The 13,606-nt window shown below is 34.3% G+C and overlaps 1 protein-coding gene across 1 annotated transcript; it reads left to right on the top strand.

Annotated features, from left to right (window-relative positions):
* The first annotated feature begins 2,430 nt into the window (after positions 1-2,430).
* Positions 2,431-5,145, top strand: LOC115876491. Its single transcript, XM_030892290.1, has 3 exons — positions 2,431-3,269; positions 3,325-3,508; positions 3,561-5,145. Exons 1-3 carry the CDS (start codon positions 3,153-3,155, stop codon positions 4,571-4,573), a joined length of 1,314 nt encoding a protein of 437 aa, XP_030748150.1. The 5' UTR covers positions 2,431-3,152; the 3' UTR covers positions 4,574-5,145.
* The last annotated feature ends 8,461 nt before the right edge of the window (positions 5,146-13,606 follow it).

The following is a 13,606-nucleotide window of genomic DNA, read 5'->3' as shown; positions in this document are numbered from 1 at the left end:
GGTTCGTTTTTTGAAAAAATTACAATGGCGCCAACGGATCGAGTCTATCTTGATCGGTCTCGAAGCTACAGGGGGATTCTCAAATTTTGTACTTTTTGAAGATGTTCGATAGTTTGTTTATTTCAGCAACCACGGAAAAATGAATTATACATTCTAAAGGCACTTTCTTTTCTTCAAAATATTTTTTGAGATATTAACGATACTTATGTTTCTTTAAATAGAACCCCCTGTAAATTTTTAAATTTTCTTATTCAGCTTGGCATGGACTTCTCGAAAAACCGCAACATTTCAAATTTTTCTTAAAATATCCACTTAGTAGATAGTAGGCCGCGCCGAGTAACAAAGTAAACGGTTGTCATGATGATCGGATCATACCTTTGATGGACGCGGGACATTTCATTTCAACAGATTGGAGTGTGTGTATTTTAAATAATAAAAAAAATGAGTAAATTTAAAAATTTTGAGAAATATAATATGTTAGAATGTTATATTGAGTCTAACAAACGTAAGCAAATGGCAGCTGATTTATATTTTGAGCGGTATCCAGAGCGCGAGCAACCAAACCCAGCCATTTTTAAAAGGTTAGAAGATAGTTTAGTTTTGTAATTTTTTGTTAGACTCAATATAACATTCTAACATATTATATTTCTCAAAATCTTCAAATTTACTCATTTTTTTTATTATTTAAAATACACACACTTCAATCTGTTGTTACTCGGCGCGGCCTACTATCTACTAAGTGGATATTTTAAGAAAAATTTGAAATGATGAGATTAATAGTGAAAATAAATATAGAGTGTTATATATTTTCGAGAAGCCCATGCCAAGCTGAATAAGAAAATTTGAAAATATACAGGGGATTCAATTTAAAAAAACATAAGTATAGTTAATATCTCAAAAAATATTTTTTCGAAAAAAGCCTGACTACGCCACTGCATTCTACACAGAAAAGTGCCTTTAGAACGTATAATTTATTTTCCCGTGGTTGCTGAAATAAACAAACTATCGAACATCTTCAGAAAGTACAAAATTTGAGAATCCCCCTGTAGCTTCGAAACCGATCAAGATAGCCACGATCCGTTTGCGCCATTGTAATTTTTTCAAAAAAAGAACCCGAGACTGCAGTATCAAAAATTGAATATTTCTCACGGTACTCTAGATACCCTATAAAAACAACCAAAATGATCCACCCTGTACACCTCTATGGAGTATATTGTTTTAATCTTTAAACTCGATACATCCAAGCGTTCCCGAGAGATAAAAGGCCTAGACAGACTGACGGACGAACCGACAACAAACTGATCCTATAATTGTTCCATTCTCTCCTTTGAGATACCGAACCCTAAAAGAACTAAAAATATTTTCATGCTTTTCTAATTCCAAATTTTAACCAAGATTAAACCATATATCTCCTTAATAGAACCTCGTATAAATTTGGGCTTGAGGAAAATTCTTTGAAAATTCATTCGTATATTTTCGAAAACTTTCATAGAACGTGGAGAGCGTTTAGTTGCAGAAAGTTAAAACAATATGTCGGGAAACTTTAGGAAGAGTTTTAAGTTTTCCAAAAGATAAGTGCCGGGAAAACGGTTTTTGCATAATATATAAGTTTCCGAAGATCTAACGAGCATTATCAGCACTTTTTGTAAAGTGTCCTGTAACTGGAAACAACAAGTTCTATTACATACAATCTTATGAAATTTTAATTATTTAGTAGTTTAGTTAAAATAGTTAGGGATAGATTAGAACAAGATACACATTTAATAGGTAGAACAAAATTAAACATAGATAGTATTTTGGAATTGTTGACACTTTGTGTTAAAACTACTTATTTCCAATTTAATAATGAATTTTTTCAACAAGATTTCGGTATGGCAATCGTGGATCACCTCTCTCCCTTTGTTAAGTAATATTTTTATGGAAGATTTTGAAAATAATACAATAAATAGCTTTTCTCAAAAAGCCTGTATTGATGGCTGCTGCTATGTTGATGATATTTTGCAATATGGCAACATAACGTTTCTGAAATAGACATTTTTTGGAATATATAAATTCTCGCGAACCTACCATAAAATTTACTTTAGAAGTAGAGAGAGGTAATCGTTTGTCATTTCTTGATGTTTTAGTGTCAAAAATTTCAAAATAAACTAATTTTAGATATTTACAGAAAACCCACACAAACACAGATAGATACCCTTTCTTAAATTTCACATCTAATCACAGTATAAGTGTAAAAAAAAAGGTGTTATAAAAAGTTTATATGATAGGGCAAAAAATAATACGTACAGACGACATTTCACTAAACAAAGATATAAACCACATAAAAAATACATTAATAAAAAACGACTATCCACCATATTTTATTGACAAAACATTAAACGAAATACAAACCCCAAATCATAGACACAAAGATAACAATACACAATATACAGTTGGGTCAACGGATCTTTGCGTGCACGTCACAAAACTATGATTAACATCAAATCAATTCCCTTTTATACGCTCTCTTTCTAACTTAAGCAAGACAATTCGAAGAAATACTGAACGTATGTCTTCATAGTTATCCGACATACGGTCGGAGCTAAAGTTATGTGTAAGACAAGGAAAACCCCTAGCCAAGGATCACTCAAGTTTCTTTTCTAAACATTTAAAGTCAATGCCGGCGAACGCAAAAATAAATCGATTATTTATTTTCGGGTTCTCGTTTTAAAAGAAATGTACTAAATTTAGTATATTTTTTTAATAAAGGTACACTGGTGTTCACTTCATACTAACTTCATTTGCATTATAATTTCTTGTTTTTATTTTATAAGGGATCCAAGAACTACATCCTATTAAAAAAAAAGACAGCTTTTCCTTTATAATTTCCTAAAAAAAGTAACTTGTACTACAATTTAGTACATTTTGTGGAGACGTGCGTACATCTGTAAAACCCTGGCAGCATCCATGCATGACATTTTTGTCATTCGGTGTTTATGTTTATGATTTTGTCATTTTGTCAAAAAGTTAGGGAAAGTTGTTTTGTATCTTTATTTTCTTTGGACATCGTTTATTGCGACTAGCTTTTGTGAAAACTTTTTGTGATTTAACAACAGTTCTTTCCAAAATTTATTTTTCGTGATTCGTTAATATAATTTAACATTAACATTGAAATGCCAGGAAAACGTTTAAATTCTCAAGCACGTATCCTTGTTGGAAATCTTATCTCTTATTTTACGTCTGAAAAAGAGAATAAGGGGCCACTAATTTCCCTGAATGCTGTTCAAGAGGTAAATATATATTTTGATTTATAAAAATACAAGTGCCTAACTAATAAATTTACAGAGAGTTGCTGATGCCTTGAAGATCAGTCTAAGAACGGTTTCAAGCATTAAAATGTCTAAAGATCGAAATGAGCTACCCTCAACACCGGGAAAGAACAGACCTCGAAAAAAATGTAAAACTCAAGACTTGAATGAAGGTTTGAAGATGGAGGTTCGCAATATTCTGTATGACTTGTATGCACAAAGTAAGTACCAATATTATTTTACTGAACTATTTTACTAAATTTATATTTTCAGAGAAACAAGTTACAATTAATAAACTAAACGAGGAGTTGCGTCGCAGAGAAATTGTTGACATAAGTTATGGAAGTCTTCGAACACTCCTTTTTAGTTTGGGATTTAAATACAAAAAGGATGATAACAGACGAGCATTAATGGAGACATCCAATATAGCTTCTATGAGAGCAGCCTTTTTCAGAAAATACATGGAAAACAAAAATTCGCAATTTCCTCGTCAACTCGTATTTTTAGATGAAACGTGGATCTTTTCCAAAGGCAGTAAAATGAGATCATGGCAGGATGATAGTGTTAAGAGTGTTCGTAAGCCAGGTGGTTTTGATGGCAAACGTTTCATTGTATTGCATGCCGGACACTGTGGAGGGTTTGTTAAAAATGCTGGTTTAATTTTTGCTTCAAAATCTAAGAAAATGGATTATCATGGGGAAATGAATGCAGAAATGTTTACAAAGTGGGTAGAAAACCAGCTCATCCCAAATTTAGAAGAACCTTCCCTTATTGTAATGGATAATGCTCCATACCATTCTGTTGAGTTAGAGAGACAGCCATCATCCTCATGGAAGAAATATGAAATTGTTGAGTGGTTGGAGAAAAGTAATATACCTTATGATAAAAAAATGTTTAAACCTGAACTATTAAGCATAGCAAAAATTCACAAAAAAACAAAACAATATAAAATAGATAAATTATTACAAGAAAATGGTCATGAAGTATTAAGATTACCACCTTACCATTGCCAGTTTAATGCAATTGAAATGATATGGGCAGATTCAAAATATTTTTACAATGCCCACATTGGTGAAAATGGACATAAAGATGAAAATGTGCTAGATATGTGGAGAAAAGCATTAGAGAAATGTACACCAGAAATATGGCATGCTAAGGTGGTTCACACTGAAAAATTAATCGAAGACTGGTATGATAGGGAAGTCATTATTGAAGAAGTACCCCAAATGTTTATCAATGTCAGTGATGAGGAAAGTTCAGAAGATAGTGAGAGTGGGGAGAACTAAAGTGGACTACGTACATTTTTCAAATTTTTTAATTTAAATACTATCCATGCTATTTTTAAACAAATAATTGTACTGATCCAAGTTACTTGTAAAATTAATAAATTATTTTTCATTTTCATTAAATTTATTATCTGTTGGAGGTATTATTTAACAAAATATTTAGACTTTTTGTTTTAACCTACTTTCTATAATAGTAATTTGGGTAAAATCTTGTAAAGTTAGATATCTAATACTGTATAGAACTTGATTTCAATATATTAGTTAACAACTCAATATTTCGATCACCAATTATTGTCCTCTTGTAACAACTATCCTATTGAATTATACTGTATAGGCATACTATTGTTCTGTATTTTCCCCTTTTTATGACCTTTTTCCATAAACAATTATTTATTCTAATTTAAAAACGTCCAAAAACTTTACAAATATTTTGGAAAAGAAATTATATTATTTCTTTTAAGTATGAAATAAAATGCCGCTGGCACTGGTGGTAGTTTGACGACTGATTGATTCGTATGACGTTAGGTGACATCAGATTATGACGTGCACGCAAAGATCCATTGATCCAACTGTATACAACTTACAATTCCATACATACGAGGCGTTTCGGAAAAAATAAAAAGGATAGGGAAACAATATAACATACAAACATCTTTCAAAACACAAAATACACTTAGATCATTTTATCACATACTAAAGCAATGAATACAGAACAACAAACAAAAAATGTAATATACCAAATACCCTGTGAATGCGATAAATTTTACATTGGTGAAGCATCTAGACCCTTAAATGTTAGAATTAAAGAACATAAAGATTATTTAAGAAAAGGAGATTTTCACAAATCTAAGATTTGTCAGCATTCATGGGACACAGGGCACAGAATAAATTTTAATTTATTAATTATTTAATTAAAGATTATTAATTAAAGAACATTACATAAATAAACATAACATTTTATATTATACATAAGATTTAAAAATAATCATACAGAAAGTTTGGGCTTTTTGGTTTTACCTTATTAAGTAATTATCAGGTAGTAATTGTTAATTTTGAAGTTTAACTTAATATAATGTCATTTTAACAGAACGTCAACGATTTCTTGTAGACGTATCTGTTTTAAAAAGTAAAGTGTTCTCGAATAGTTCAATTTAAATATCATCATTTTAAATAGTTTTTTCTTGATTCTTTATATTTTTTTGCTTCCGACGACGGAAAAGAGAAAACTTCTTCCAAAACGTTAAGTTTTTTTCTTTGTTAGGCAAATTTTTATTACTGTAAACACAACTTCTGACAAGCAGCGTCCGTTTAGGTTTAACGCAGAAGTGTTTACAAAAAATAACTATTTTATTTTGTAGATTTTTCTTGCAGTGCAGTGGCGAAAAACCCATAAGGATTTTTTTGGATAGATGAATCCGCCACATATGTATAGATATTTTTTATATTTCAAATAGTTTTTCTATGTTCTCTGTTGTGTTCTGCTCTATGTTCTGTGCTTTTTTTGCTTCCGACGATGGGAGGAGGTATACAGTTGACCCTCCACTTGTGACTATCAACACACTGTAGGAAGCTGTAACAACTACAAGGCCAAGCAACAAGAGACGTGGCAACACCGTGAGGACTGCGCTACACCTCGAAGACTGGCCAGAGATAGATAGCAAAAATACAAAACAACTGCTAGAACACAAAAATAATCTAGTACACATAATTGTAGGTGTCATGACTGGAAACTGCTCCACGGGGGTAAACCTAGAGAGATGGAAGATTTCCAACGACGACTACCGCAGAGCCACTGTCCGGCATTGGAAAACCGATGCTTTAAGTCTTTAGGGTACGGTTTTTTGGAGGGACTAGATAAAGCAGCAGAAGCCAACACCAGCGACATCGGGAACTTTGCAAAGAGCTGGAATAAGAGCTTTGTCGCAAAAAAATAACGAGAGGAACGTTTGGTATACAATATTTGAGGGGTATCGGAATGGACCCAAAGCCTCCAAGTGAGGGATCAAACAGGATCCCAAACCCCAGCAACTTAACCTAACCTAATCTGGTTTAAAATGAAAAGTCTTGACAATACAGTTCAATAGCCTTATCAATATTATACTTAATTTCTATAACAATTAAAAGAGATAAACCAATCCAAATCCATTTCTGTATGAATTTTTGCAATTTCCTCATCGTGTATAGATCAGTCGCTGTTATTCTTTCGAAACAAAGTTGGAGCTGGAGTTTATAAAAGTTTAAGGCTACCTGGCCGAGAAAAACCCCCACTGAACCGTTTATTCTTGTAGCAAGTCAGGTAGCTCTTCTCCGGTGAATACTTGCCGGGTGATTTATATCCCAAAAAATTTAAGGTGCCTGCATAGGTAATAAATAGAGGAAGGATGGAAAATTGCTTTCTAAATGAGAACGTATTTCAAGACGCCGAGCGAAGGCAAATAACGGAATAAAAATGTGATTTTTAAGGACACAAGTGCAGATAACTTTGTCGTACATTACGCTGGGTTTATTGCTCTATAAACGTCGATTCTCACTATACATTCCGGTATACGCTACTTTCCTTGAACTACAGCACAATTCTAGAGTATTCTAAAAGAAATTTGTGATGTTGTGAAAAAAATTCTGTGTGCACTTTGTCCACAAAGTGCATAGGAGGTTGACAATGATTCAGTATTTAAACTAAAATAGTAACTACTAAAAGAGTTTCGGACTTCCATTGCATTTATTTATTTTGCTTACACAACGTTTCGGTCAGAAGTATCACTGACCGTTATCAAATAATGTGAACTAGGGAATGCAATCCCGCACCAAAATATCAATCCCGCAAACCCGCGGGATTAAAGCAACCAATCCCGCGGATCCGCAAAATTGCGGGACTGTAAACAATAGTCATACATTGGGTCCCAAATGGTACAAAAGGCATTGTACATTTTGCATAGGCCCACAATATATTGATATAGCGTGTATCTTAAACTAGCTGTACAGAAATTTGGACACCGATGTATACAGAGTGTTCAAAAAATATATTTAATATTAAATAAACTTAAATTTTATAAATAAAAATATTATTCTGATTGAAGTTTTTTTTTAACTTGTGTTAGTTATCTGCTTTTAGATACACTCTATATCAATAATTGTTGGTTAGAGCCATTCGTATGATTAAAAATGCATATTTTTCGAAAAAAACGTCGTATTTTCCTTAAAACAAAGAAAAAATAAAAAACCGATCAAATTGTTTTTTCTAATTTCAATACAGATTCGTCGTACTTGGTAAAAATTAAAAATTGTAAATTTGCGCTAAAAAGATTCTTGATCAAATTTTCACACTCTTATAAAATACCCTGTATAAGAATTCGCTAAATATATTTTCGAGAACCACATCAGCATCTTAATCATAGCAGATTCATCTAAAATCTGGTCCAAACCGCATCCCAAAATCTTTTTTAGTTCAAGAGATATTCAACTTTAAATTTACCCTAAAATTTTTCTTGTCCCAATAATTATGTCCGGCAATTTATTTGACGAAATTGTCCACCAGTACTAGTTAAATGCTTTTCTTCACTTACGCACATACGCCAGAAAGAAATCTAACAACTAGCCTGTTTGTTTATGATGGCCAAGCTATAAAGGGAATCCCCCGGGTTCCGAGCGTCGACGCATCGGCCCGGAACGAAGCGGTTTGATCTTAATCGAGATCGATTCGGTTACCCAGTAGTAATGTGTTGATCCCGCGGATCCCGCACGGTAAATCCCGCAACTTTGATCCCGCGGAATCTCAGAGGGATCCAGCATTTGCGGGATTGCATTCCTAATGTGAACTAAAGTAAATCCTAAAACAACTGAACTTTTCTATTAGAGCCGAGCATTCACCCGTGAATTTGTTGGGTGAAGTCAAGCATGAGGTGCTTGGACCACACATGATCTGCAATGCCCGACTTCATTGTTTCTTTCATCCCTTTGAGTATGTTTTTTATGTTCGTCAAGTCGTACTTCTAGAGGACGTTTTGTCTCTCCAATATACGACTCAACCGCACTCGCCAAGTACCTGTTCACACTCTTTCTCTTGGTTTGATGATTCAGATTTTGTTTTTTTTAGGAGACTTCTTAGAGTAGTCCCAGTCGGTAGGCCATTAACCAGTACATGGTTATACGAGGCTTTGGGACTTAAGCTGAACATCGATAAGACTAAGATCATGTGCACTCGCAGTTTGATTTCGGAAAAGGCCAATATCGACTCTGAAACTCAACACAGGATTAGCAGCGCCTTAAGAGCATTCTGGAAATTAAAAGACAGGGTCTTCTACAATCATGACTTAAGCACAAAAACGAAACTTGCAGTGTACCGAGCAATAATAATTCCCACCATGTTATATGGAAGCGAAATATGGGTGCCGTACCGCCGACACATGAACGCATTAAACAAGTTGCAACAGAGACATCTTAGAAAACTCTTAAGAATAAAATGGTTCCATCGTGTCTCAAACGTATCGGTCCTTGAAAAAGCTAACTGCGAGAGTCTTGAAGTCGTGATTACAAAGTCCCGCTTAAGATGGGCTGGTCACGTATGCAGAATGCAAGAAAACCGCATACCAAAGTCTCTGCTTTACGGTGAGCTTGTAGACGGTAAAAGGAGGCCGGGTGGACAACTCAAAAGGTACAACGATATTTTCCACGAAAACTTAAAGGGCATTAACAAGCAGAGTGAGTGGGAAGAAGCACCTCACAATAGAACGGAATGGAGAAAAATTGTAAAGTTAGTTAACAGCGACAACCAAAAAGTAAAGAGGCAACAAAGCAATGAGATTTTTGAATGTCTGGAGTGCGGTAGACAGATAACATCATGTATCGGGCTTTTCAGTCACAGAAAATCTCATGAAAGAAAACGCCTTGAGTGACTATCTTCTGATGCGTATCAAATACTCGTCATCGAGTAATGGCAGTATGTATGTAGGCCATTGACCATGATATGGCCGAGGACCGCGGTTCGGATTCCGCGTAAACAAAGTAGGTCCCGTCCAGATTAGGCCTGGCAGCAAAAAGGAGACGTTAACTGAAATCTTTACTTTATTTTACATTTTCTATCCTGTAGATCTCTCTTCCGTTGGCAAACATCACACAATTTTTTCAAGTACAGGTCTACGAAATTAACTTGTTTTGTATCATTTTTAGACATCTTCCGATTAAACTTCGGCCAAGTCTACAGACAATACGTTACGATTGCAATAAAACACGTAATTAAATTAAATGTCGAATCTATAACCCTCGAGCTGAGGGAAATAAATATTGCATGGCACACGCCCAACTTCTCCCGCGTCGTAATAAAGATAGATTTACAATTGGAACGGTATCTCCCCGCTCCCAGACCGATCTCGAGGTGTTTGCTTCGCCAAAGAACAAGTTCGTGGTCGGACGAGAATTGATTTTGATTTGTTTCCAGCCTGGATAAATTCGATTTCGGCAACAGCTATTTGTTCACTTCAACCGACAAAGTCATGGATATTATTACACATATAAAATTCATAAAAAAATATTTTTTCACTCAAGTTATATGACTCTAGTCTCTGCTATGAAGTAGATTAACCCTTAACGGAATAGAAAATAAAATGTTTTTGTAGCTCTCTATACTTTTATGCTCATGTCTCGTGTGCAGTTATATGTCCCCTAAATTTTTGTGCGACGTTTAATTAAATATGTATAACAGCTTAAAAACCAACTGGTCACATGCTCCAGATCGTGGTCGTTTAGTCGCCATATTTAAAAACGGTCGGGATTTTAGTTTTAAAGGTTATTATACTCATTTTTTGACAGCAAACAAATTTTGTGAATACATATTTTTTAACTGTAGTTCTTTTGAGGAAGGTATAATTTAAAAATATGGAACCATGGCGCGTTTTTAAGCACTAATAAAAATTCGTTTCAACATAATAAAGGTATATTTAAATTCATAAGATGTATTCGCAAAAAAAACGCGCAACAAGTGTAATTTTTCAAATGCAAAAAATTAAGATGTTTAAGCAGAAAACTTACTAGCTTATATATGAGGGTTCTTGCATTGGTCTAAAACACTACTTTTACATTTACAAAAGTCGCAACACATTATTTTTAATTTTCTACAGAGACATGCAGTTTCTCTGAAGCACATCTGGCAACTACATAGAAAAGTCTTCCTTTGGGTCGTCTCTTACTTGTGGAATCAAAATACCATATTTTTCTATATAACCATAATTCAACGGATTAAGTTTTTCACATGGTTCCAAAGCATAAATCCATTTGTAGCATTGCAAGTAGCTCCGTTTTATGTGAAGACGGATTGATCTTGAAGTAGGGGCTAAATCTTGAAAGTTTCGTAATTTTTTATGATGGAACTGATGGAAACGCGACTTATCCATTGTACTCAAGTTTGATAAAAGTGCACGAACCAAAAATTCTTCTGCTTGTTTTTCCATTTCTTCATTTAATGGCTCTTTACCAAATTCTAACAAGAGCTTTTCAGCATACGATTTTGCTACATCCAGAGCTGCTAATTTTGTACTAACCTTGCTTGTAGTATCGCAACCGTTTAAGAATGAATAGCAGGTAAAGCTGTTAAAACATTAAGTGGTAATCTGCCATCAAACGAGTGAGGTGAAATATACCACAACGTTTTTTCTACTACAAAGGCAACATAAAGCTCTTTAAGTCCTGCACTTTTCAACGTCTGCAAGTAGTGGTAAAGTGCACTAACAAAAACATCAGTATCGGTAGAACAAATAACTACGTTCTTTACGTTTGTAGTCAGTGTCATGTGAGAAATATGGTCAGTGTCATGTCATGTGTCATGTGAGGAAATATGGCATTCTGTCATCCGCTTCTTCATGATCAGATTCCAACGTACGTTCTTCTTCAATTCTGCCATTAACATCTTTAACAACGCCACCCAGGTAAATGGGAATAGATGCAGTGACAGGATTTTTTTTCCGGGATACCCAATCAACAAAGTATGACTGCAATAATTCTTTGTTTTGACAGAAGACCCAGAAAGCGTCAATATCCACAGGAAGAGGTGTGTTGTAATCGCCTGAACTTACTCACAAAAATGTGTAATTTCAATAAAATTAAAGAAAATATTCCAAATTCCTCCGCTAACTAGAAATGTTAAAAATATCCCAATAACTAATAAATTTGTCAGTAAATTAATTATAATTTTTTTCTTCATAAGAGGAGTAAGTTGATCTTTAAAAATGCAAAATCGGAGCACTTTTTACGGAAATATAGTAAAACAAATTTTTTTAGAATTTCTCAGCCATTTTTAAATATGGCGACCAAATGGCCATGTTCTGGACCAAATCCCCGCAACAAAATTTAAGGGACATACAACGGCACGCGTGACATAGGCTAGCTCCTAGACTAATTGTGTAGATGAGGACCCAAAATCAATGCTAAAATTGCTGTATATCGTTACTGTCTTATTTAAAAGCGAATATCTCCAATAAAAATAAAGATATTGAGATGAATCCAAAAATAAAGTATCGAGAAAAGACGTACCTTGATGATAAAGTGATTTTTCTCCTTGCATTGCTGACATATTCCACAGAGTGTTACAAACTTTCACCATAATATCAACATTTTGTTTTTCCTCGTATAATTGACAGAAAAAAAACTTAATTTTGAATTTCGGGAGAGGCACTAAAAGCCAAACAATTGAGCTACAAATTGCTTAAAAAATCATCAAAATCGGCACACCAGAACAAAATATATTAAACTTTCAAATACGTCAAAATTTTAAGGTTGTAAAAAAACGTAAAAAACAATTAAATGATGTGAACATTTTATTCTTGTTAAAGTACGGTCGATCCAGAGCATAAAGTTGTCAACGAACGTGCCCAGCCATAGAGAAGGAATAAGATAAATAGTTGCGGTACAAAGCAGCAGTTTATAAGCCGCAGCGGTCAGATAGACTGGCCCACGATATTAATGACGTCATCCGCTCAACCGCAATGGAATCAAAATCCAAAAGCAAAGGGATCCATCATCTATAGAAACGGCCAGGGTATATAAATTTATCGCAACCGGTCTACATAAAACAACTTCCAACAAAAGAAATACAGACTCTGCTTACATTGAGGATGATTTTCAGTATATTTTCTTCAAACGTCATATGCTTGTGTGAACTTAGTGACATGTGACTTGTGTATGACTTAGTGATTCTTGTGTGCACTTAGTGACATATTATAGCAAATAATCGTAAAAAAAAATAGCGACAAAGACGGCTGGAGAAAGAGAATTAGTGAACCCTAATCGACATTTTATTTCGGAAAATCGACTATACATAATATATCATATCTTACGCAAAATTGTAAAATTTCCAGGAATTTTATGCCTAAACGGTTGACTTTAGCGAAAATTTTCATAAACCCTTTTTTATAGGAAATTTTATTTTCTTTAATTTTGCTCTCTTCAAATTTTCGTGAAAAATGCATAGTTTTCGAGATATTCACAAAATACCGTTTTTGGGCGCAGGCGGCAAGTCTGAAAATGTGCATTTTATGGATTTTAGTTAGGGACCCCAAAACCTATAAACCTGCAAAGTTGCAAAACTTCCGGACTTTTTTCCAAGCAAAAATCCCCAATGACTGAACTATTGGTTGTACATACAAAATTCCTGAGTGTTTTTATTACAGAAGCTACAGATGCCCGACACACTATTGCCGGACCCTGTATAATACAGAAAACGTCAAATTAGACGAAATAAAAAATGTAAACAGCTCGTCTCTGGTCTGAAGTATATCTCCGGCGTACATACTCCGCACATTCATGTAAAATTCATATAGACAAGGGCTGTAGCTGACGAGGTGGCGGAATAGAATTTTGATTTAATAACGGTCTCGTACGCGTCGCGTCGTAGGGCCATCTTTAACTATTAATTACCTCATTTCGAGTTGAAATTCGAACGGAAGGACTATGGAGGGCCCTTCCCACCTGTGACGTGCTTGGGCAAGTTTTGTGACAGTCAAAACTCAAAACGGAACTCAAGAACTTCATTCCGTCCGTTAGCTG

The sequence above is a fragment of the Sitophilus oryzae genome, unplaced genomic scaffold (genome assembly GCF_002938485.1).
Source record: "Sitophilus oryzae breed Bouriz unplaced genomic scaffold, Soryzae_2.0 scaffold_1436_pilon_pilon, whole genome shotgun sequence".
NCBI classification, from domain to species: Eukaryota; Metazoa; Arthropoda; class Insecta; order Coleoptera; family Curculionidae; genus Sitophilus; species Sitophilus oryzae.
Note: the sequence above shows the minus strand (reverse complement) of the source record. Positions and strands in the feature narration are given on the sequence as shown.

Bases quoted from the DNA above. Each gene is read 5' to 3' on its own strand.
- LOC115876491 (XM_030892290.1), top strand. From the start codon at position 3,153: ATGCCAGGAAAACGTTTAAATTCTCAAGCACGTATCCTTGTTGGAAAT. The intron at 3,270-3,324 runs GTAAATATATAT...ATAAATTTACAG, and splicing joins CCCTGAATGCTGTTCAAGAG to AGAGTTGCTGATGCCTTGAA. The intron at 3,509-3,560 runs GTAAGTACCAAT...TTATATTTTCAG, and splicing joins GTATGACTTGTATGCACAAA to AGAAACAAGTTACAATTAAT.